Source organism: Fringilla coelebs, assembly GCF_963513975.1.
Source record: "Fringilla coelebs genome assembly, chromosome: 3".
Classification (NCBI taxonomy): Eukaryota; Metazoa; Chordata; class Aves; order Passeriformes; family Fringillidae; genus Fringilla; species Fringilla coelebs.
The window spans coordinates 3045519-3071861 of record NC_140030.1 but is presented as its reverse complement, the minus strand read 5'-3'; the positions used below and the strand labels follow the sequence as shown (position 1 = coordinate 3071861).

The 26343-nt window shown below is 46.2% G+C and overlaps 1 protein-coding gene across 1 annotated transcript in view; it reads right to left on the bottom strand.

Moving 5' to 3' along the window:
• MSRA (methionine sulfoxide reductase A) overlaps positions 1 to 4531 on the bottom strand; it is a 235343-nt gene extending 230812 nt beyond the window's left edge. The window contains exon 1 of the mRNA XM_084202547.1: positions 4387 to 4531. Within this exon, the coding sequence (XP_084058673.1) occupies positions 4387 to 4528 (142 nt within the window). The 5' untranslated portion in view covers positions 4529 to 4531. The remainder of the gene's footprint in view (positions 1 to 4386) is intronic.
• Between the last annotated feature and the right edge of the window lie 21812 nt (positions 4532 to 26343).

Below are 26343 nucleotides of genomic sequence, written 5' to 3'. Positions count from 1 at the left end.
AATGAATGCAGATGCTGTATTGCAAGGAAAGAAAACTGCACAACAAACTTTAATTCCCAGATTATGAAATTTGTACAAGACCTGATAAACTCAACCCGAGGAAGTGAAGTTTGCTAATGTCTGTACTCCTTTCAGCTAATGCAGAGCAGTTTATCCAGGTCTAACTGCATGATTTTCTTGGATCCTCAGTGTGCACTAACATTCTGGAACTTCAACCTCCCTCCAGATGAACCCTGGGAAGAGCCTGGTGCTCCTCCACAGGGGTCTCAGCAGTGGCAGCAGCACTTTTGGGAGCTTTGCTGTGGCAGATGGAGTTGCTGCAGCACAAGGAAGGAGCTCCAAGGATGTTTCATCCCATCAGGATGAGGAGCAGGAAATCAATGGGATCTCCAAGAGACAAGGAGCTGAATGTTCTGCAGCTCTTCACCTAGGAAAGTAAAATGCTGCTAGCACCACTGAAGGTGAAGAGGATGGATACTGTAGATCCAGAAAGCTCTGGCAGAACTTTTCCACAAGTGTCTGCACCCTAAGACAGAGCTTGGCTCACCTGATGTCCAGGTGTGGTCACAGACCTCTGTCAGAGACCTGGCACAGCACACACGGCTGGAACAGGGTCAGAACAGGTTATGTGCAGGATGTAGGAATAATCATTCCTAGCACAGAAAGACTGGATGGGGAGCTGCACTCTACTGAAACACAACTCCTTGGAGCACAGGGCTCCAGAGGGAAACAGTCCTGTCAGTGGCCAGAAGACAGTGGAGATGGAGATCCAAAAGAAAGGCTGGAAAGGTACACAGAGTTAGCATTTTCTACTTGCAGAACTCTGGCTTATATAGGGAATTACTATGGAATAACAGAATCCCCTGAGCTGGAAAGGACCCACAAGGGTCCGTGAGTCCAATTCCTGACCCTGCCCAGGACACTCCAACAATCCTGAGCATGTTGTCCAAATGCTCCTGGAGCTCTGACGCCTTGGAAATGTCACCATTCCCTGGGGAGCTGTTCCAGTGCCTGACACCCTCTTGGGGAAGAACCTTTCCCTGATATCCAGCTTAAACCTGACACAGCCTCTGCTGTTCCCTGGGCCTTGGTCACAGAGAGCAGAGATTGGAGCTGCAGCCCCTGAGAGGTAGAATCCCCTGGGAGGCTGCCAGAGGGAGAAAAAAGGCTCCTCAAGGTGGTCTGAATTTGGAAAAAAAAAAAAGTTTTCCAAGAGAGTTAAGGATCAAAAGATCATGTAGAAAAAGTAAGAACTTCATCAGAAACACAGAGCTGCTTAATGGATTAAAATACAGACCCAGAACAAATAACAAAGGAGGCAAAGAAAAGCACCACCTCAGCATTTAGGCACAAAATCAGCAAGGCCAAAGCCAGAGTTCATCCTAGGTGGGGACACAAATGGCAATAAGAAATTAGTTCACAAAAATTATAGGAGTAAAAAGAAGCTCAGAAAGAATCAAGGTGCATTGATGCATCCAGGAGACAGCCAAGAAGTGTGCACAGAAAAGACCGAAGACTCAAAACCTCTTTTGCACAAGTCTCCAGAAACAACAACTGCTCCAAAACCTCTCCAGGCTGGTACAGTGAGAAAGAAAAGCACCAAACAACATGAGGAAAAATGGATTATGGTTACCTAAAGAAGCTAAATGTGTTCAAATCCAAGGAGCCCCATGGAGTTTTCCCAGAGCTGGGAGGCCAAGTTTGCTGGTGAGGCCATCAGAACACTGTGATGGATCAGAAATAATAAACACAGTGATTGAGGATCTCTGATGATGAGAACTGGGCTACAGTAACAATTGCTTTTAAGAAAGGGAAAAACTGAACTGAGGGGGTATAGGATGCTCAGCTTCAGCTCAGTCTAGGGAGATGTCATGGAGAATGCCCTCTTAGAAATTATTTCCAATCAGGGAACAAGAAGGTAATCAGGAATAACCAACACATTTACCAAAGGCAAATCATGCTTGTCCAGCTGAGCTGTCCTTTCAGGCTGAAATGATGGCTCTGCAGAGCAGTGGCTGTAGCACATGTTGACTTCAGCAGGGTTCTGACAACCTCTCTCCCAGCATTTGCTGTGGAAGCTGACAAAGTCCTGGCTGGAGGAACAGCCTACATGTCAAAAATGGGCAGCAGCAGCAGGCTCCAAAGCAGGGATCAATACCTGCATGGCTGGTGGGCACCAGGTGACCCCAGGGGCTGATGCTGGGGCCAGAATCATGGGATAGCTGAAACAGCAAAGTGAGTGATGTGACAGGAAACACACTCAGCAGATCTGAGGGCAGCGTTAAACACACAGCCAGAGCAGACACAGCAAACAGCAGAGGAGATCTGGAACAACTCCAGGTCTACACCAACAGAAACCTCAGGGAGGTCAACAGCCAGAGCAGGATGATCTCAGAGCTGCTGGGAAGGAGCTGTGGTTCTTTCTGCTGGATGCCAGGTTAAATGTGCTCACAGTGCACATTTTCAGAGAGAAAGCAAACTGTGACTCTGGACAGCAAAGAAAAATCCCTCTCTTCTGTGCTGTACTGGTAAGAATTCACCTGGAATACCAGGTCCAGTTCTGGTTCTCCACTCACAAACAACATTATTAACATGGCAAGGGTCTGCAAGGTCAATCAGCCTTGAGTTGATCATCAGCCTAAATGTTAATTGCCATTCTTTTCTGAGCAATTTACATCTTAACACTGACAGTTCTCTGGAGGGCCACGCTGCTATTAAATAAACAGCACCACATTTACCCACAGAAAAAAATTTTTTAAATTGTATTTGCTCTTATCAGGATGCTTTCTCTACAGCAGCCCAAAATTGTTCTATCTCTGCAGCTGCTCAGCATAAAATGAGCTTGTTGTGTCTTCTGTTTTCTCAACAAACAACCTGAAGCTGCCACTTCAGTCCAGGCAATGTGCTACTGTTGGTGCCATCCCTGGCACTCCTGCTGTCATCTCTGGAGCTCACTGCTGTATTTGCACAAACCCCACCTCTGCACCCCTGCTCTGACTCCACTTTCTCTACACCAGAAATAACATTCTTCCTGCTACCTTTCATTTCACCACTACCTTCAGCTTTTTACTAAGTATCTATAACATGCAAGATTTTATTATCCTCTTGACCACTGGGCCTATGCCATCATCCATTTATAATTCTTCCACCAGCACTAATGCACTTAAGGTGTTTAAGTATTATTTATTTTAAGCCCTAAGTTCTCATACTTTTGAGGGTGCATAGGAGCTTGCAGCAAAGATACATATAAATAACACCTTGTTCAACAAACACCTCATATGTGAACTATCCAATAAATGTGTTAGAGCACCTCAGTGCCACTAAAACTCCTCCTCAAGAGCACTGACAGTCATCTTGGAACACCCTGAGTTCCTAGGAGGAGTGTCAGAAGGTAAATTCATTAATTCTGGGCGGCTAGTTTGCTTACCTGACAGCACACATCTACTCAAATGAGAAAAATAATGGGAAAATTATTAAGAACTTAAGAGCACTTTACAAACAGAATCATAAATTTATTTGGGTTGGGAGAGACATTAAAGCTCATCTCATTTCATCCTGTGCTATGAGCAGGGACACCTTGCACTATCCCAGGTTGCTCCAAGCTGTGTCTAACCTGGCCTTGGACACTTCCAGGGATCCTGAGGCAGCCACAGCCTCTCTGGAAAACCTGTGCCAGGGCCCCACCACCCTCACAGAGAGATTTCTTCCTAGAACACCCACCGAAGATACACAGCACGACATAGTTTTATTTTTAAGTATTATTATTTAACAAAAACTGTAACGGCTAAGAAAATCTGCTTAAAACCCTGTTGCTGGCTTCAGTAAAAAATAAAAGATAAAATTCATATATAGCCAAGAGAGAATATGGAAAATAACCACAGGATGGTTTGGCGGGAAAGGAATCTTAAAGCTCGTCCAGTTCCATCCCCCTGCCACGGGCAGGGACCCCTTCCACTATCCCAGGTTGCCCCAAGGCCCGTCCAGCCTGGCCTTGGACACTTCCAGTGAAGGCGCAGCCAGAGCTTCTCCGGGACAACAAGAGCCGCGCTCGCGGGCTACTCCAACAACCCGTCCATCCCTATTCTTACAGCACACAAGAAACGTCACTGCGAGAGCGAACCTCAACAAGAAACCCTCCCCAAGGCACATTTACCCCCCTGTGCCCGTCCCCCCTCACGGGACGCACCCCCCTCCGCCGCCGCCATGTTCCTCCCCACGCCCCCGCCCCGCCCCTCAGCGCGCACGCGCCGCGTCGGCCCCGCCCCGCCGCCGGGCACCGCGCATGCGCACGCGGAGAGCGGGGAAGGGGCGCGCGGCTGAGGCGGCGGCGGCGGGCGGGAGCGGGGGACGGGAAAGGAGAGGAAGGGAAACGGAGTTCGCACTTACCTGGCACTGCCATGTGCTGCGTCCTGCCGGGCAGCGCTTCGCCCGCCTGCGGCAGGCGGGAGGCCCAGTCGCCCATGCCGAAGGCAGAGCCGTGGAGGGTGCGGAGGAAGAGCAGGAGGTGGAGGCGGTGGCGCGGCAACATGGCCCGCTGGGGCGGTGAGGGAGCCCCGGGGAGGGAGGGGCGGGGAGCGCGCCCCCTGCCGGGCGGCACGGCAAGGCTACTCCCCTCACCTCGCCTCCCTTGAGGGAGCGCCCCGGGCGCCCTCGGTGACTCTTTAACCCGAAATGTCCCTTTCCGTGGGCTCTGCCTGCTGCTTCCTGCGATCCTCTGTGGATCGCTGCTTGCTCTGGAGTGTGCCCGCGGCGTTGTTCCCGAAGTTTTGGGACCTTCATGGAGTCCACGTCGCCTCCACCTCATTCCTCGTCCGTGTCACATCCACCCTCTGGCCTGTCCACGCTCCCGGTTTTAGAGGGGCTTTTGCAGATTCATTTAAGAAAACACGCTACACATTCATTTCATGCTGTAATGTGTTTTATTTGTACGGTTACCAGAGTGGTTTTAGTTGGAAGAGACATTTAAACTTATTTTGTTCTAACCCCCTATAATATATATGTATATTTAATTTTTTTCCATGGTTTTTCTGGCTGTTAATTTTGACAGCAGTCTCCTGTGTTGTGTTTAGCCAATGTACTGTACCATCCCAACTTCGCAGAGTATTTTTTCACTGAATATATTTCAGATAACATAAATCTCCTGGGAGAATTTTCTGCACCTATGTTTGCAATAAAAACACATTAAAAGTGAGCAGAATGTAAGTGCTTGTGGAGAATATCCTCTGTTTGAGGGTAATACAGTGCGAATTCCTACACTCATAGAACTATTTGGGTTGAAAGGGACCTTAAAGTTTATCTCATTCCACCTCCTTGCCATGGGCAGGGACACCTCCACTGGACTATACAAGAAACAGGATATTAATTGATTAAAAAATTCTTCGGGGGGGGGGGGTGTTGAAAAAATGGAGTTGTTGGCTGAATAGAGAGAAGATGATAAAAAAACAGACTAATGGCTAGTCTGAGAGGAAGGTCAGATAATTCTCTCAAAAAATTGTCTGTGACAGATGCAGTTCCATTCAGTTTATAATCAAGCTGGGTTTTGCATGGATACTCCTGAGGCCTGGAATTTAATTCTTATATATAAAGGTGTTGGATATTTACAGCAATACTGAGAATTCCCAGGTGCTCTTGAAGCAATCTAGAGGTGAGGGAAAATCATGTTTTAGGAGTCAGGTTTTCTTCAAAATTAAAAATTCAGATAGAAACAAAACTGTCCCACCTTAGTAATTAGGTTCCCTGCTTTGTGTTTGAAAGGTGAACTTAATTCTCTTTGAGCACAGGTAGCCCCAAGATTGCAGTCAGTCAATTTTTCAAGTTTTTTTACATGAATAAAATTTCTGATTAATGGTAAATAGAATTACTGAGGTCAGGACTGGAGAGGATCTCAGGTGACCTCAAAAAAAACCTTGTAATAACCTGGAGAAAATCCACTGAATAATGAGTGTAGAGATATTTGTGATAAATAACTGATATTTTGAAAGTACAAGTCAGTAAGAACCAGAGATGCTCAATAACAAAGTGTGAATTCCATTTAAAACGTGTTTGCCTAATTAGTTACTCTCTCATTATGGTCCTGGTGTCAATTCCCAGCTCCTTCTTTGTAAGAAACCACTAAAGATGATGACATCCACTGGTTTTACACTGCCCATCTCTTCATTTTCACCACACCCCTCTGCCAACGTGTTCCTAAAAAATGCACCGCTCAGTGTCACGATGGATGGCAATGGAATTTTCCCTTCAGAATTGATGTCTCCACCTGCGAGCTTGAATTTTTTTTGCCTCTCAGTGACCAGTTTTGTTTTCATTGCCATCTTTCCTGTGTGAGCTGAGGGCAGCCAGAGGTGAGGGGCAGAAAAACAGGCTGCTCAGCCTCACAGGTGAAGTGGCTGAGGTGTTCCAGAGCCCTGATATGCTCCGAAATTCCAGCTGCTGAAAAGCCAGCCTTGCCTCCACTCCAGTGATCCTGGCTGAATGTGCTGTCCTCAGGTATCAATACTCTGTGTATTCCTTAAATCATGGGTGCCCTTTCCACTGCTTTAATTCCTCCAGGAAAAAGGGTGCCCTTTCCACTGCTTTAATTCCTCCAGGAAAAATTGCTTCGTCACCCATCACCCAGTCGAGCTGCTTTGTTCCTCTGCTGAAAACAGCAAAGGATTGGGATCCAGAGCAGTGACAGTAGGACAGCTGATGCTGGAAAATTACAGCTCTTGGGGGCAGGAATCAGCCTGGCGTTCCCTGTTTGTGTGGCACTTCACGCGCCCTGTCCCTGACTTGTCACTGAATCCCAAGTATTAAATGGTAATAAGCCACCATGCCACTTAACAAATAAAAACTGATTTTCACAAGGGTTTAGTGCTTGTTGGCTCCATGGAAACAGAAGACTGTTTAAATTAGATAAATCCCGCTTATATTTCAGGAAAGTGTGGGCTATCCCCTCCTCTTGTTGCAGAGGGTGAGGTCTGGGTGAGAGACTCTGAAAATTACACTCTAACTTTATTTAAAGTTTACTTATTTTTTTACCTCTCCAAGCAAGCAGTAAAATGTGATTATTTTTTTATTTATGGTGCATTATGCTTCACACTTAAACATAGATTTTCCATGTACTAACACACTGAATTAAGAAATATATCAGGGAAAAAAGCCTGGATTATGGCACCTACACACTGCTTGCATTCCCGTGTAATTATCACAGTATTCCCAGCACAGCAATTTTATGGCAGATGCTAAAAATTTTCCGTGAAGATGGAAAAAGAGAGGAGAGAGAGAGCAGGAAGAAAAGGGACGTGGGCTTACCTCTCTCCTTTCAGCCAGGGCTTTGCGCAAATTCCTACTCATCCAGTCCTAGGAACTTGCTCAAAATACACACAATTTTTTTTTCCAGGACCTGATATTTCCTATATATAATCCATCAGAGTTAAATTTCCTAGTCTTTGTGGTTTGGAATAGATGCGTTTTTCCCGTGTAACAAAATCTGCCGTATCTTGAAACTGATAAAGCCCTGTGTGGCCATCTCCGTGGAAATACAGGGATTGGGAAGGCAGGTTTGTGCTGCAGTGTGCATCTCCTGGAAAAGCAATCTCTTTTTTGTCTGAAAACATGCAGTGAAAGAAGATCCTCCACAGGCTTTAGTGGATTATTCAGTGCTTGATTACTGTTAAAAATATGCAGCTTATTTTTAGGCTGGCTTTGGCTCCCACCCGTCACAGCTTAGCTTATCTTCCCTGGAATGAAGAGATTGCTTTTATCCAGGTTTTGTTATCCAGACTTAGTGCTGCAGGCTGCGGTCATCCCTCAAGGAAAGATAAACAGGACTCTGGGAGTTCATCACTGTCAAGGATGTTTTCTAATTCTCTTAAGTCATTGCACATCTCTGGACGCTGTTCAGGTTTTCAAGTGACGTATTTCCTGATTTTTTTTTCCCGCTTTGATGAAGATGTGAGTAAGGAATTCACCATTCTGGTGCAGTTCAGACCAAGCAAGTGCCAGTATAATCTGGTTTCTTGATTCCTGGTTGGATGTGCCTTAATCTGTCCAAGAGCAGTATTAGACCTTCCAGCCTCACAGATACATTGCTGTGACTTCCCGAGGGCTCCCAAAGGAATTGATTACCAAAGTATAGAAATATAAAGGTGATTGTGGCAGATATGTAGAAAATTGAGTTCTGTGCCTAGATCTTGTCACCATTTAAATCACTAATGTAGGCTTGTTCCAATTCCTTGTCTTTGTTGCTATTGCTCCTGCAGCTTCTCCTCAGCTGCTGACAGAAATAATTTTCCCAGTTCTTCCCATAGCTGATAAAACTGTCAAATCGTGAATCACAGAATCACAGAATATCCTTGGAAGGGATTCAACAACGATCATCGATCCAGCTCCTGGCCCTGTACAGACCCCCCCAACAATCCCACCCTGTGCATCCCTGAGAGCATTGTCCAAACGCTCCTGGAGCTCTGGCAGCTTGGGGCCATGACCATTCCCTGGGGAGCTGTTCCAGTGCCTGATACCCTCTGGGGGAAGAATCTAAAGCCCCAAGGGGGGAGGGTTGTACCCAGGGTGTGCCCAGGGCTGCTTTGGGCATGGAGCCATGTCTGTGAGTCCTGCACGGCCCTACCTGTCCTGCCTTCCTGGCTGCTTCTGCTGGGGAAGGGCCAGGGGCACTCCTACTGCAGGACTGCCTGCACTGCTGGCAGTCACTCAGATCTTGGGACTTCTTGATGCCTTTTGGGGCTTGGTGGCTCTGCTGGGGGGCTCAGCGATGCTTTTGCACCTCTTGGCTGACATTTCCTGGGGCCCTCCGCTTTCAGTCAGAGACAGATTATGGATGAAATTGTTTTAATGGAAAAGCAGAACAGTGAACATCTTCTACATCTGAACCTACATCTGAATCTGCATCTACAGCTACAGCTGCAGCTACAGCTACAGCTACAGCTACAGCTACAGCTACAGCTACAGCTACAGCTACAGCTACATCTACAACATCAAAACCACCCTGGCTCCATCACCAAGCAATGTGAGCTCTCAAAAGACCTAACCCCACTTTTCTGCCCCAGCTCTGCCTGTGGGAGCCTTGAGCTTGCTGTCAGCTCTGGGCAGAGGGCTCTTCTACTTCTTCTTCCCTCGCCTTTCTGCCTGGTGCCATGTGTGGACAGGCTGCCCTGGGGTGGTGACACCTGCGTCCCTGCATCCTGCTGTGGCTCCTGATGTTTCCTGCCAGTGGCCCTGCCATGCTCTGTGCTCAGGATGACTCTGGAGCTCTGTTCAGCGAGGGGCACCTTCCCAGGCAGCCAGAGCTGGGTGGTTTTGCACTGGAGCTGGTGCCGCTGGTGCCTACAGAGTCCATGGGGGCATGGGGACACTTCTGGGGTCACCCAGGGCCCCCAGGGCCTGGCAGAGGAGCTCTCAAAGGTCTGCCCTGGGCAGATGTGGCCCAGGCAAGGCCAGGGGTGCTGGCCATGCCCTGCTGAGCCCATGGGCCACAGCTGGCAGGGGCACAGGGCTGCTGGGGGGCTTGGCTGATCCTGTGCGAGGCTGCAGCCCAAGCTGGGGGGCAGACACTGAGGGCACTGAGGAGGAGCAGGGAGAGGGTCAGGGCAGGAAGGGCTGGCAGTGTCCCCACACTGCATCCCTGGCTGCTGCGTTCAGGAACAGGCCCTCCCTGTGCTGCAGGAGGCCTTGGGGGAGAGCAAGGGCTGCAGGAGCTGGGCCATGGGGGAGCTGCAGCTGCCACAGCGGTGCCACAGAGCTGACAGGACCACGGTCACTCAGGGTCTCGGGCCGGTCAGCTCTGTTGACTGGACACAGGTCTGGACTCTGCTCTTGCAACGTCTCCAGGGCTGCAGTGTTGGGGTTCCCACTGTTCTGTGTCAGAGCCAGGAATGCTGGGGGTCCCCTTGTCCTGCCCCACCCACAGCAGCTCTGCCGGCTCTTGGTGGGGAGAGAAAGGGGGAACCACAGAGTTGGAATTACAGAATATCCTGAGATTTATGGGACCCACCAGGATTATTGATCCAACCTTAGCCCTGCACAGACACCCCAACCATCCCACCCGGTGCATCCCTGAGGGCACTGTCCAAATGCTGCTGGAGCTCTGGCAGCCTTGGGAATGTCACCACTCCCTGGGGAGCCTCTTCATTGCCCAGCACCCTCTGGGGAGGAACCTTTTCCTGATATCCAACCTAAAACACCCCTGGCACATCTCCAGCCTATGCCTCAGTTCATAATGGAGCTGAGGATTGATGCTGATATTGTATCACTATAAAAACAGCAACCGTGTGATGCCTGTCTCATTGCACTCACTTTTTGTGACTGGTCACAACAAGACCTTTGAAAAAGCCCAGATTTCCACCAGGACATACAAGTCGTTTTCCGAGTTTTAGCAGAAAAGCCACAAGCTAGTTCTCAAGGGTTTTCAGTCAAGGGCCCCAGAGACTTTAAGTGCCCCAGTTCTTTTTGGAAACATGAATTCCTGTATCAATATCTGTATCTGTTGGCCCAGAAGGACAGCAAAGGTGATTACACAGTAAAGGATCAACATGAGGTGGTTTCTAGAGAGAGGAGGGAAGATTAATCAGTCATTCATCCGCCTTCCATTTGGGATCTAGATGAGCATTGAGATAGAGATTAAGCTACATAAATTATCCTAAAAATGGAACTGACGTAGAAGAGCCATCAGCACTGTACCTCAGGATGATGCAGTGATTTGGGATTTACAGAGGGATGTCAAAAACAATGGGCAATTTCATGGAACACAGTCTACCATATGTGCCAGGCAGAAGATGAAAACACTGGATACAAACAGACTCTTCACACAGGTTCTTTATTTTTCCATGGCACTGTAGCAGTGAGGGAGAACATGCTAATAAAGCCCAAGCTCTCTGCAGGAAGAACCTTTGGTTCTCTCTTCCCTTCATTGGAGTCCAAGGTACAATTTTATCACGACACAATCCCAGGTTGTGGCTGCCCCACCCCTGGAAGAGTCCAAGGCCAGGTTGGATATGCTTTGGAGCAAACTGGTCTGGTGGAAGGTGTTCCTGCCCATGGCAGGGGTGGAATGGGATGAGCTTTAGAGCCCTTTCCAACCCAAGCCATTCCATGATTCTGTGACAGGCACCTGCCTTCTGGTGGCCCATCTGCCTGAGGTCAGAATTCACACTTTGCAGCTGGGTACCCCCAGCTTTAGCAGAGATCTCCTTCAACAGCATGGCTTCTCACAGCTCCATGGATTTCCTAGGATTGAATTCCAAGCAGCTGAGGCTCGGCCCTGCAGCCTTTAAATCATGATTTCCTACTATGTTTCAGAATACTCCAGAGGTCATTTTCAGAAGAAGACAAATTCCTGGGCACATCAGATGGCCAGTACTGTGCAGATCAGATGGTCACTGGCAGTGTCCTTGCCTAAAATCTGACATTTTAGTACAGATTTCACTAGTCTGTGTCATCATGACACAGTGCTTTTTTTGTAAAACTGTAATTTTGGTAAGAAATTTCTCAAATATTTTTGATTCAGTTCACTTTGGGGTTTCTATGGCTTTATCACCCTGACGTGTGTTTTTGCAGGACTGACTTAATGAACGTTTTTTCTTTTATTTAACTAGGAAAAATTAAAGACTTTTAGAGCAAATTTTAACCCCATAAAAATATTGCTTATATTACACTAACAATATTGAGTAACAATTCCAAAATAAATTTACTCTTTAGCACAAAATCCTTCACATTCTCCATTCTAAGAAGCATTTTACATTCTTCACTCCTGATTTTCCGTATTGATCTCATAGTCCTCAAGATTTTGTCCCTCCCTTACTAAAACCTTTTCTCTTTCTGAACCCCAAATTCCTATTTGCACAAATTATTTGTCTTTAATCACTGAAAGTCCGAAGTCCATTCACAAGCAAGTGGCTGAAGTATGTTAATGACTTTTATTTACTTAAATTACCATTAGTGAAGAAATAAACATGATATTAAATTATCATTAGTGAAGAGATAAGCGTGAAAACAGATAAACTGTTAACTTTGGGGTAACATTTCACCAAGGCAACTGCTCTGCTGGAGGTACTGGTGGGATTGAGCCGGAAAATACAAGGGGATGGTGAATAACTGGATTTCCTTTGTATCTCCCATAGTAAAGAATGATATTAAAAAAATGTAATCAGTTATATTTTTTTGGTGGAAAATTAAGGATTACACCCATGCTCTGGTGGTGGTTCTAAATTCATGCCTCAGCCTCATCAGTGGGTGCTGGTTTGTGTTCAGTGGCACTGATGACTTTATAAAAACAAAGACAGAGTTGTTTACGCTGCCTTGCTAAAGAAAATAATCTGATTTAATGGTGCTGGTTTCCCAGTTAAAAAAAAAAAAATAAAAAGAAAGAAAAAGAAAAAAAAAACCAAACCCAACAACTCCTGTGCTATGTGCTGTAATAAGCTTTTTATAAATGTGCTCATGTGGTGCTGAGCGGAGCCCGCTGTGCCGACACCATAAAACCGAGAGGGAGCTTCATCAGCTCTAAGTGCCATCGTATATTCCCTGCAGCAGCATTCCCCGGGATTAATAAAGTTTGTAAGAAATACACAGGCAAAAGATTAAAAATACATGCGTGATACTACCCGTGGTAATAAAAGCTGATGTTGTTTGGACTGCTTGTTTATTGGCTTGCCCTAGATGAGATGTTTTAAGGTGAATATGATTGAAGAGATGAGCTTTCCCTCAAGGCCCTGCTTTTCCCTGCCCAGCAGCTTCCCAGGGATTCTGGTCCAGGGCTGCTTCCCTGAGCCCTCTCGTGGGCTCCTTCCTCCACTGCAACAGCACATCCTGCAAACGAGGCATTTGCTGGTCTCCAAGAAGGTGATCTTTATGGAATGTGAGCTGTCTCCTCATCTCCCTGTGTAGGGAAACATGTAAAAATAAAGCAAAATTACTATTTCATTAAAGGCGTGAGAAATGTATAGGGTTTTGACCACAAATACCTTGGTTTTGTTGTGGCATTCAGCATTAACAGTGATTATGGAATTGCAACACAGGAAGCTCTTCTGGGAATAGATCTGCAGCGCAGCCTGCCACTGCTTGGCAAAGTGCACTCAGGTGCTATGGAAATGGAAAGGTTGGGTATTTGAGGTGGTTTCATTGAAAAAAATCATAATAAAGTGGATTAAGAGACACCTGAAATGCCTCCTGGCTTTAAACAAAAATATCAGGACAATTCCTAACAGCATCTGGATCCTTGAGGGAAATTAAATGCCAGGTAATATTCTGTTTGGAAGAAAATAAATTAACATATATATGTAAAATACATCTGATGCCCATTAGATTATCTTTAATCATCCATGGGTTGTTGTGACTTTTGATTCCATTCTTTATTGGAATTGCTACACTGGATGTTGCTGTGCAGTCCTTACAGGAAGACACAGGTCCAGATCACTGAGTTTTGTTGGGAAGGGTTGTGAGAATGGTTTTGTTGGGAAGGGACCTTAAAGCTCATCCAGTTCCACCCCCTGCCATGGGCAGGGACACCTTCCACTATCCCAGGTTGCTGCAAGCTCTGTCCAGCCCGGTCTTGGACATTTCCAAGCATAAAAGATCCTTAGGTACTGAAGTTTAGTTGGTATGTAGATATTTTAGTCCCAGGGAAATCAATGGGACCTTGTCACCTCTTGTGACCCCCAGGAAGTTACATTCCAGATGAGATAGAACATCCAGAACATCCCAAAGTGGGGCTCGGAGCAACCTGGTCTAGTGGAAGGTGTCCCTGCCCATGGCAGGGGAATTGGACTGGATGACCTTTGAAAAGCTCCTCCAACCCAAACTATTCTGTGATTTTTGAAGGCCAATAACGAGCCCAGTGCAGATGTTGTTTATTGAATTTGTTTTTCATTGTGATGGGGTAGAATTGTGAGACTGGTTTGGAAGCAGGGACATGAAGAGTATTAAAGTACAAACCATCCACAGAAGAGTGTCGTGACATTTGTGGTGTATAAGGCACCAAAAGGAGCCTGAGAGGGTTAACAAGTGACACACAGGGTTGGACTGTTATCAAAACAGATTAGAGAGAGGAGTAGAAGATGGGAGAGTGGGATATGGAGAGCTGCAAAACTGTGCATAACTTTTAGGGGCTGTCAACAGCAATATTTTCCCAGACAAAGTGGGCAGAACATAACTTGCAACCCATGTCCACAGATTAAGCAAAGGTTGTGACTTCCAGCAGCAATGCACTTGGACAACCAAGTGTCCTGCAGCTGCTGTGAATAAAAATTCACCATTTGTCATATCTCAGTAATTGCTGTCCCTTGATCTCAGTAATTGCAGTCCCTTGGTACCTTCTATTCTGAGTGTTGGAGGTTATAAATATTGTTGATGACTCAGCATTTGCTTTAGACTTCTTGGGCTTTACCAGCCATGTTTGCACTCCTTATTCCTGTTGTCACTGTTTGTCAGTGTGAACCTTCACCCAAGTGGAGGAGATTTGCAATGAATTCTGGGGGACATTTGTCTTTACTTCAGCTTACACCAAATTGGACCTTTCTGTCATAAAGATTTCTAAAATTGATGTGCTTTTCATTGGATGATGCAAAAGAAGAACAAGATGATGCTGTTTTTACCTCTTTTTGGGAAGGGCATGTTCCTTCAAATATTTTCCAGGATGGCTGGAAGGATACAAAAATCCTGATTTGGGGATGAGCAGTTCTGGCACAAATACCAAGAGACGACACTTCCATCCTTAAAATAAGCCCCCCGACATAAGTGATAATTTAATATACATCATGCCATCTGCTTGCAGAACTGTGCAAGCTGCTCCCAAAGAAGTCAATGGGAAATGCATTTTTCCTATTATTTTAAACATTCTGGGATCAATCTTGATGTCACAAAGGCAGGCAATAGTCACCTTTCCCCAAAGACAAATACAGCTTGTCACTAGAGAGAATAACCACTGTTGCAAACCCACCATTTCTACTCCTCCTCCTCCTCCCTCTGCCCTTTCCAACCCTCGGGATGAAAACACAGAGTGCTCTGCCAGTTAAAAAAGCAGATGGGGAAAGGAGAATGTTTCAGAGCTACAAAGCACAGGAGCCCTGGCAGCAGCTTTTCCATTTATCCCCTGTGAGCTTCCATCTTGGAAACTTTTACTGATCTTGACCTGACCTACAGAAACATGTCAGTAGCATTTGAGGTTGGAGGAAGGACTCATTTCACTGTTTTCCCTTTATTCCAGTTTATACAAAGAGTGGGTCAAGCTTGCAGAGGTATTTCTGTGCATGGGTCTGCTGCTGCTTCACTGCAGGCTCATTGGAACTTGGGAAGACAGCACAGGCTCCACTGAGGAGTTTTCTCTTTCTGATGAAATCACTCACAAACATGTAGAAAAATGGGAGATTGAGGCCGACTCTTCCCCAGCTCCTGACTGCTGGTGAACCTTCATCTCAGGCATTTGCTCAGATGATCTCTGGATCTTGGGCTATATGAAAGTATAAATGTTACCTGCTCATCTCCTTATAGCAAAGGAACTCCCTCCCTCTTTCTTCAGCTCAAGTGTGCAGTTTAGTCAAATTCTCCTCTTCTCCTGTTAGTGCTGTTCCACCACTCCCATCATCCTTATTCCTGTCATTCATACTTTTCCAGCTTCTCAGCATCTTTTTTGAGGATGTTGAGGAGGGAGAAAGGAGGCTCAAGCAGCACAGATTTTTCAAGGTGCAGAGGCATGAAGATCTAGAGACATGCAAAGCAATCCTGACTGGGAGGGACATTTTGACGTCTCCACTCAAATTGTAGAATCATGGGATCATGGTATAGTTTGGGTTGGAAGGAACCTTAAACCTTATCCAGTTCCATGCCCTGCCATGGCCAGGGACACCTTCCACTATCCCAGGCTGCTCCAAGCCCCATCCAGCCTGACACTTCCAGGAATCCAGGGCAGCCACAGCTTCTCTGCTGCAATTCCAAGCAACTTTCTCTGCCCAGACACTTCAAATTCAAGTTCTTTTGGTGTTTTTTGATCTCTCCACTATGGCCTGTGGATCAGAAGTTATTCATTTTACACCCTGCTCCTTTCTTGGCCCTCCACACTGCCTGGCAGGCTTCCTAATCCACTCATGTTTGTAAAAGGATTGATAATTCAGTCCTTCTCTTAGAAAGTAGTTCTTCAAATCTCTTAGTCTACCTTTTAATAGAATGCCTGCTCTCTATTTTTTCAGTGTTTGAACACGAAGTCTTCTTACTTGTAACAGCCTCCTTCGCTCTGATCTTTAATTACAGTAGCTTTCTTCTGGTCTTTTTAAAAGTCTTTTTTGATACACTCTGAGTATTTTCTCTGAGCCTCTAATATGGTGTCTTTAAACAATATCTCTGCTGCTTGCAAACATTTCACCCCGTCGTGGCTCGTACTAATTTCCTTTGAACGAGTCGCCTCATTTTTTGTAGGGCTCCTTTTTAAATCCAGCGCTGTGCTTGGTGATATTTTTGGCTGCCTTGTTCCTATGACTATACTGGAGCTCAGCACATTATGGCTCTTCTCCTACGGAGTCTCTCTTTGATAACACCATAATGATCCTGGGCTGCACAAGGAGTTCTTTCTCCAATGAATAAATCTCCAAGGAATGTTTGTTCACAGGTATCTAAACATTTACCCTCAGTACCCATTCTATTTATCCATTGTACATGAATGAAAAGGTTTCCCTTTTTATCTTGTGTACCCACAGGGTCTTTGGGGTCCTCTAGGACACCTCAGGCAGTGGCACTGCCCTGGCCAAGCATTGAGGAGTAGCTCTGTTGTTGTCCTATTCTTGGCTCTTGCCCAGAGATCTTCACCACTTCCCAGCTTGTCTTTCTCACCTTTCATCGTACCCTTCACTCCAGAACAAACAATCCTTGGCCAGGATTCAATTTCCAGACAAACACCATCCTTTACACTCACACCAGGGCACTTGTACAGCCAGGAGGGATGAGCTGAAGGTCAGGAGAGCATCTTCACAGCTGGGAGTGGGAGTCTGGACTCTTAGCAAGGAAAGGACATTGCCTGGAGGGTGGGAGATGCTGCTTTTAGTACACTTCATGTAATGACTCTGAAAACTGGGCTCTGAGCAGCCTGGTCTAGTGGAAGGTGTCCCTGCCCATGGCAGGGGGTTGGAAGGAGATGAGCTTTAATGTCCTTTCCACCCAAACCACTCAGTGATTCCCTGATACTATACATCTTATATAACTTTATGTTCCTTTATATCTATATTTGATCCTGTTTTATGTGCATTTGCTCATGTTTTAGGGGACTAAATCTTTCCTCAGCCCTACTTTTTAGAGGGGACTGCCACCAAACCTCAGTGCCATTGTTGATCTGCAAATTCTGGAGCAGCAGGAGGCCCTGCTGGGATCCAGGCATTGTCCTCTGCATCCTGTGAGAGTGGAGCTGCTGATCTGGGAATGGAATTGGAAAACATTCCAATGCCAGGAGCTGTGTGTACTTGCTGCAGAGCTCGTACAGGTGTGCTAATGAGAGACTCTGCTCATCACAAGCCTGAGACCTTGGAGAATATTAGTAAAAATGCCAATTTGCATGTCTTGGGGTTAATTGAGGAAATCTCCGATGGAAAAATCTTGCTGTCACTTCAGAAGCCAGTTCTGAATACAAATTGTGTGTCTCCATTGGATATCGCAAAATCTTTTCAACTTCTTTGCAAACCTGTAGGAGCAAGGAAAGTTGTTGGCTCCCAGAAGTTTTCCTCAAAATTTCAGACATTTTTTATCTGTGTTGACATTATCATGGGACTCCTACACCAAGTGTGGAGAATATGTGGGATCCTCCACCAAACAACAACAAAGGGGCATGAATATTTTCTCAGGTATTCACCAGGCCACGTGTTTTTCATAGGAAAAGACATATTTCTGCATGCAAAATACCAGTTCTTTTCAAGTGGGGCAGCACTCTTGTTTTATGCCTGTAGTCTAATCCAAGTTTCTTGCATATAAAAATAATTACTGGATGTTTTTATCTTTGCTTGAGCTGAGCAGTTGTTTGACAATATGCAGTTGTCTCATTGAGAAACAGGGAAGCAGAGAACTGGTTCATTCACTGATCCTGATTAAGAATCAGTGCAGGTTTTTATTATCCTCAGATCACAATGTATTTTCTCATCACCTGGTCTTCCAGGGGGTTTCTTTCCTTTTACAACTGTTTTATTATATGCCATTTTAAGATTACCACCAACAGTGCAAGGCACAACCAGAAATCCCAGATATTTCTCTGTTTAATTGCAAATGTTTTGTGATGCTCTGATCATTCCATCAGCCATTGGGGGATTTTATAAATGTCTTGCTCCACATTATGTCTGTATAATTAACTACTCTTGTTGAAACACCTAATTTTTGGAGGAATTTATGGAAGAACACGAGGGAGAGGCATGGGTTTGATGCTGATTCTAAATGAATTATTCCTTGGTTTTCAAAGTTTGCTTTTAGTAGTTTTGACATTCAGTCTTTCTTTTTTTAAACTAGCATGTCCTATGGAACAAAAAGATAAAAAATTAATTAGAAAAGACAAGAAAAGAGAGCAAAAAGGCCAAATTTTCCCCTCAGCAAAAGTTTCTTAAAGCCAAACTCAGTTTCTGAGCGTCCAGCAGGACAGGAAAGTTTTACGAAATTCCTTTCACTTTCCTTTCTCCAGTTTCCTCGTTTGAGCATTCTGATGGGGCTGTGCGACGCTGCTGATTTCAACGTGTCACAAGGGGTGTAATTAAAAGCAAAATTCTGCCTTGATTATGGCTCTGATACGTGCCCTTCCCAGCAGTTGGAAGATGATGAGCTCTAAAACCATGGAACCATGCAAAGCACTGCAGATAATGCTGCATGCCGTGGTACGGATGAGTGACAGGACACAAGGACATGACCTCTAGCTGTGCCAGGGGAGGGTCAGGTGGGACATCAGCAGGAATTTCTATATGGAGAGGGTGGTCAGGCATTGAAAGGTGCTGCTCAGAGAGGTTTGGAATCCCCATTCCTGGAGGTGTCCAAGGAATGACTAGATGTGACACATTGGTCTGGGTGACAAGGTGGGGATGGGTCACAGCTTGGACTCAGTGGTCTTGAAGGTCTTTTCCAATATACACGTGCCCTCATCTGGGGTGAGTTTTTATTTAATGCCACAGAGGCACCTGTGGGGGCAGAAAATCTTGGGATGAAACCCCAACGGGGGTGCCAGAGCCATGTCTGGGGTTGGCATCATTGCTCCAGTATTCTCTTGGGTGAGTCCCAATTCTCCAGGCCCAAGAGAAGCTGTGGCTGCCCTTAGATCCCTGGAAGTGTTCCAATCCAGACTCGATGGAGCTTGGAGCAACCTGAGATAGTGAAAGGTGTCCCTGCCCTTGGCAGGGGTGGGATGAGATAAACGTTAAGCTCCCTTCCAACCCAAGCCACTCTGATTCTGTAGAGCACCACATCCATGAAGTGGGGACAAGCACACAGTGTTTCTCCCCTTGCAAAGGCAAGAGGTGTTGTGAGGATAAATAAAATTAATTACTGCCTGAAATAGTAAAGATACACACTGCAATGGGGAACTGTACAATGAGGACAGGTTTCAAGATCTGGCACAAGCTGCTGAAGGAGAAATAAAAATCTATTTTTTTCACCAGGTTTAACATGGGAAAAGCAACCCAGGCAGTCGCTTTTGAAGAGAAATTAGGAACAAAAGAGAACACATGTGGTAAAATGTTATAATAGTCAGAGCCAGAAGATCCTACTCATTTCCTGTAGGAGGAAAGTCACCAAGAATTGGAGAGGGGAAAGCCCACATGATTAAAGGAAGAACAAGATTGACTTCTCCCTGACTGACAGTCTCTGCATCAGTGCTGTTCTGTTCCAAGACTCCTGTTCCCAAGGTAGTACAATCCAGCCAAAGATAAAGCTGCGGGAAGGCAGAGAGAACATCAAAGATTCGCTTATTGATGGAAGAAAGAGGCAGAAAATTAAATCTCAGGTGGCAAATGAGGTTTCCACCCAGGCTAAGATTGACCAGCAAGACGACCCTAGATATGAGATATGAAATAGCAAGTGCAAGACCGGGGAAAATGGGGTGTTGTGGGAGTGTTTTATGTGTGACACACGCAGTTCTTGGCAGGGTGTTGAGCTCCATTTCCACCTCTAGTCACAATGTGGGTATGAGTTGGATGAAGCCACAGCAAAGCTGCTGCATCCTCAAGTTTCATGGTAAAATGAATCCTTTGAAAAGGATATGTTTCCTTAATTACTCTTTATTGTGAAATGACTTTAAAGTTTCAATGTCTTTGTGTGTTTGTGTCAAAATCAGCTTATGAAGATGTGTTTACATACAGTCAAATAAAAAGATGTGCAAATATTTGTATAAATAGACACTTGTACTTTCACCCATCTCTACTTTTATATATAGCTTTATGTGATGAGCCTCACAAATGGAACTCATTTTTTTGCCAGACCCTAATTTTCTCTGACCTGTGAGTTAATTTTCTAGGACCAGAACTAAATTTTCTAGGACCAGTACTGAATTTTCAAAGGAGGCTTGCCATGTCCCAGAACCATAAAGCCATGAGCAGGAGCTGTCTCAGCACCTCGTGTTGTGCTGTGTCTCCTGAGATCTGCAGTGCCCCCCTGCACTGAGGCAGGGCTGGGATGGGCAGCACCAGCCTCTGCAGCTTTTCTGTGGCATCAAAAGGGCACTTGTTTTCCCATACCTTATATAGGAGCCTTCCCACTTATAGATTTCACAGTTCAGATACTTGACACTTTGCTGTCATGAAAAAAAAGCGGTTTTCTTTTCAAACTCAACAAATCAGTGCTGTTACAACACATCCACTAATCAGTCAATTGGTGGGATGGACAAGCAGGTTTGCCCTGACATTTCTTCCTCTCAGGGAGGGAACCCTTTTATTTCCTTGAGCTGAAGCTGTTGAGATGGGTCTCTAATGGGCCATATGTTCCTGGAGCTGCTGGGAGAGCCCTGTGACCCAGCCCTTGCTCCACCAATTAATCCCTCACCTTCCTTCTCACTGACAAACTAAATGGGAATGAACAAAGGCCAGGGAACGGCTCTTTGCCCTGAGGCCAAGTGGTACTACTGAGCTCCCTGTCCCCAAAACAAGGCTGGCCATGTCCACACCATTCCCTGGGAATGAGCCCTGGCCCTTGGCTGAGGAATTTTTGGGTCAATGTTAGTTGGAACAGACCAAAACTAGGCAAGGAACATACTGACCATTTCTCTGCCCTTACAATCTTATAGCCCAGCACCACAGGCCTCACCTGGGCTTCCCCTTCCTGGATAAAGGGCCATGTTTTCTTTAATTTAATATTCAAATTCCAAGTAAAGCTGAAAAGCTTCCAATTAAGAAAGATTGTGTACCTACACCCCATCCTGTGATCAAAGCTCTGAAGAGAGATTAAGGCTGAAACTCTTCAGAGAAAGGAGGGCATAAATCCCCAGTATCCAGCATCCTGGTAAAGAAACCCATTCCCAGAATTAATGGAATAAAACCATCCTCCAATTCTCTGGCTTGTGCTGGTCCTGACTTGCTAAAACATTCCTACCAGATTGAACCTCCAAAATGGGATTGATGGGGGAAACCTAAAACATGAGCCATGACAGGTTCAGTGCCCAGTCTCATAAACTGGATTTAGGAATGGCACATCTAATTAAACCATTAGACCCATGAGATTTACCCAAATCCCTTTGAGAGTCTCGTTCACATCTCCCCACTCCCCACCCCAATGAGAGAATCACACAAATAAAGACAAGGCGTTGCTGGGGGCTGAGGCCTTGTAGAAGTGGCATTCTCCAGGCCTGTCCTGTTTACAAAATCCACAGATTCCCTGCAGCAAGGTACCTTATTCCTCAACCATTTCAGATGTGCCTGGAGATTCAAGTTGGATATCACGAAAAGGTTCCTCCCCAGAGGGTGCTGGGCAATGAAGAGGCTCCCCAGGGAATGGTGACATTCCCAAGGCTGCCAGAGCTCCAGCAGCATTTGGACAGTGCCCTCAGGGATGCACAGGGTGGGATGGTCGGGGTGTCTGTGCAGGGCCAAGGTTGGATCAATAATCCTGGTGGGTCCCATAAATCTCAGGATATTCTGTAATTCCAACTCTGTGGTTCCCCCTTTCTCTCCCCACCAAGAGCCGGCAGAGCTGTTGTGGGTGGGGCAGGACAAGGGGACCCCCAGCATTCCTGGCTGTGAGACAGAACAATGGGAACCCCAACACTGCAGCCCTGGAGACGTTGCAAGAGCAGAGTCCAGACCTGTGTCCAGTCAACAGAGCTGACCGGCCCGAGACCCTGAGTGACCGTGGTCCTGTCAGCTCTGTGGCACCGCTGTGGCAGCTGCAGCTCCCCCATGGCCCAGCTCCTGCAGCCTTTGCTCTCCCCCAAGGCCTCCTGCAGCACAGGGAGGGCCTGATCCTGAATGCAGCAGCCCAGGGATGCAGTGTGGGGACACTGCCAGCCCTTCCTGCCCTGACCCTCTCCCTGCTCCTCCTCAGTGCCCTCAGTGTCTGCCCCCCAGCTTGGGCTGCAGCCTCACACAGGATCAGCCAAGCCCCCCAGCAGCCCTGTGCCCCTGCCAGCTGTGGCCCATGGGCTCAGCAGGGCATGGCCAGCACCCCTGGCCTTGCCTGGGCCACATCTGCCCAGGGCACACCTTTGAGAGCTCCTCTGCCAGGCCCTGGGGGCCCTGGGTGACCCCAGAAGTGTCCCCATGCCCCCATGGACTCTGCAGGCACCAGCGGCACCAGCTCCAGTGCAAAACCACCCAGCTCTGGCTGCCTGGGAAGGTGCCCCTCGCTGAACAGAGCTCCAGAGTCATCCTGAGCACAGAGCATGGCAGGGCCACTGGCAGGAAACATCAGGAGCCACAGCAGGATGCAGGGACGGAGGTGTCACCACCCCAGGGCAGCCTGTCCACACATGGCACCAGGCGGAAAGGCGAGGGAAGAAGAAGTAGAAGAGCCCTCTGCCCAGAGCTGACAGCAAGCTCAAGGCTCCCACAGGCAGAGCTGGGGCAGAAAAGTGGGGTTAGGTCTTTTGAGAGCTCACATTGCTTGGTGATGGAGCCAGGGTGGTTTTGATGTTGTAGCTGTAGCTGTAGCTGTAGCTGTAGCTGTAGCCATAGCTGTAGATGTAGATGTAGATGTAGATGTAGCTGTAGCTGTAGATGTAGATGTAGATGTAGATGTAGATGTAGATGTAGATGTAGATGTAGCTGTAGCTGTAGATGTAGATGTAGATGTAGATGTAGATGTAGATGTAGATGTAGATTCAGATGTAGATTCAGATGTAGATTCAGATGTAGATGTAGATTCTGATGTAGATTCAGATGTAGATTCAGATGTAGAGTCAGATGTAGAGTCAGATATAGAAGATGTTCACTGTACTGCTTTTCCACTAAAACAATTTCATCCATAACCTGTCTCTGACTGCCTGCAGTGTGAAGGGAGTGCAGAGGGCCCCAGGAAATGGCAGCCAAGAGGTGCAAAAGCATCACTGAGCCCCACAGCAGAGCCACCAAGCCCCAAAAGGCACCAAGAAGTCCCCAGGCCTGAGACACTGCCAGCAGTGCAGGCAGTCCTGGAGGGGGACTCTCCCAAGGCCCTTCCCCAGGGGAAGCAGCCCTTTGGCATAGGAGCCAGGACCACCAGGAGTTTTCGTTTGAATGTCAAATATTTTTATTCACCTCCTACTTTTGCAAATGTTCCTTGTTTTTCAAAACTCATGGAATCCTAGACCAGTTTGTGTTGGAAGAGACCTTTAAGATCTTCTAGTTCCAACCCTGTCCTCCAGGGGTATAGACTCCTGCAGTATCTCTGCAAGTGCAGGTGATAAAAAGTTCATTCAAAAATGAAAGTTGGTTTTCTCATGCAAGGAAATAACAGATGGTTCTTGGGAAAAGGTCCCAGGATTATCCTTACAATTGTGAAATGTGCAATGAAATCATGGGCGGTAGTGACCTCACCTTTCTGCCTGGGTAGGACACTGTGTTTTTCATATCCTAAAGGTACAACAGTAAAATATTTCAAAAAGAATATAAATGTAATGTATTCATAATTGCTAATGTGATTGAGAATGTACATTTAAGAAATGTAATGGCATAAACCTGAAGAAATCTAATTCTGAAAGGAAGCTGTCTAAATTTAGAGTGATGTAGTAATAATTAATCCATTTAGCATTCCACGCTGGTTTCAGCCCCAGGAATGACTAAACAGAGAACTGCCCCCAGCTTAGGAGGGGCAAGGAAAATGGAAGAGGTTATTTATATAAATATATGGGCACTTTTTCTGCCACGTCAAAACAGATCATCTCTGATCATCTCAAACAGAGATATTTTTCAGGTCAGTTTGCACTCTGGGTAAGATGAAAATGCTTCCCAGCAAAGTGAGGGCTCAACTAGACCACTATCCCGGGTTGCTCCAAGGCCTGTCCAGACTAGACCTGGGCATTTCCAGGGGCAGCCATAGCTTCTGTGGGAAACCTGTGCCAGGTCCTCACCACCCTCACAGGAAAGAATTTCTTCCCAATATCCCATCTATGGTTTTGTTGGAGGTGTCCCTGCCTGTGCCAGGGGGTTGGAACAAGATGAGCTTTCGGGTTCCTTCCCACCCAAACCATTCTGGGATTCTGTGGAGCATCTCATGAAGGGAGTGTGTGAGGGAGATGAGCCTGTTCAGCCTCAAGGAGAGAGGATTGAGAGGGGATCTTATCCATGCACAGAGATAACTTGAGGGCAGCTCTCCAGGGGATGGAGAGCTCCTTTTGTGGTGCCCAAAAACAGTGCAAGGGGAAATGGACACAAACCAAAACACTCAGAAGTTCTATCTGAATATGGGGAAAAACTTTCTTGCTCTGAGGGTGAGGGAGCACTGGAACAGTCTGCCCAGGGAGGTTGTGGAGTCTCCTGCTCTGGAGATATTCCCAAGCCACCTGGATGAGACCCTGTGTGACCTTCTCCAGTGACCCTGCTCTCGCAGGGGGGTGGCACTGGCTGCTCTTTAGAAACCTCTGTCAATGCCAACCCTCCTGTGATGCCATGGAGAGGGTCTGCTCTCAGGCCTTAGTCCTGGGGAAGAAGAAACAAAACTACAACTACAATGAAAAATAACCAAAACAAAGCCAAGCAAGAAGGAAGAGTCATTGGGAACATGGGACATAAATAGAGACAGAAATAAAATCCATTATAATTTCTGGCCTTTGAATTATGGTCACTACAATATAAGCAATGCAGCAGGAGGTTCTTGTTTCATTCAGTGGATATCAATGAGTTTTTCTCAACTGAGCAGCATCAAATCCCAGGTCCTTTTGCTTTCTGTCAAATATTCAGCCTGTTGTTTAACTATTTTTTTTCTTATTATTTATTTTCCCCCCTGCTCCTTATAAAAAACCTGATAACTGTTTTCAAAACCTACTTAAAGTCTGAACCGAAAAGTTAGTGAAATGTTGAAATGTCATACAGATCTCACTGAAACACACACAGCTTCATTCTCCACGAAGCTTGCAGTGAAAAGGAAGCAATTACATTGTAGGATTGAAGACTAAAGCATCACCTGAGTGTCTTGTCACACAGAGCAGGGAACATGGAGACCCCAGAGGCAGAACTGTCACCTGAATTGAAAGCACTCGGTGTCAAGGGATATTACCCTGAGGGATAGGGGACAAGGGAATTTTTCTCTTTGTGTTGGTCAGACATGTAAAGCTGTGGGGCCCTGGTCCAGGTGTGCAGAAGCTGGTGAATAACAATCAGGCTACACTTGAGCTGTCACTGGCTCTGGGCAAACTCTTCCCATGAAAATATCCACTGGGAAGCCCCAGGACTGGAACCATTTCAGATGCTGTGACAGGGAGGTCTCCTGGGGGACTGCCATGCTGGGATGAGCATGATCCTCTTGGCCTCTAAAAAGAAAAAGGCTTCAAATTCTAAAATACAATACATATATACATATATACATATCCATCTCACTCTGTTTGTATAAATAAGATCTTTTTTTTCACATTAAACCCTTTCTTCATACCCAGCCTGGCCTTCAGGTGCTATAAAGTGATGTGCCAGGCTTGTCTGAGCTCTGCTGGCTGCGGACATGAGGCCACAGGGAGAAGGGAGCAGCAATGAATGCGCCTGTGCTGGAATTACGTAATTACTTTCTTCAAGCTAAAAGTATTTCAAGTGTTTGATTGCCAGTGCTACATAACAATCTGGAGTAATTATATAATTAGCAAGAAATTGCAGCTCCCATTAGGTACTTAGAAGAAGTCAGATTTAGGTTTGATTTTTTAAAAAGGTGGGAAGTTGTGCACATGTGGGTTTTTTGCATAACGATATGACCTCGAAGAAGTGAGGGAGTTGATTTTTTTTCCTTTCCATA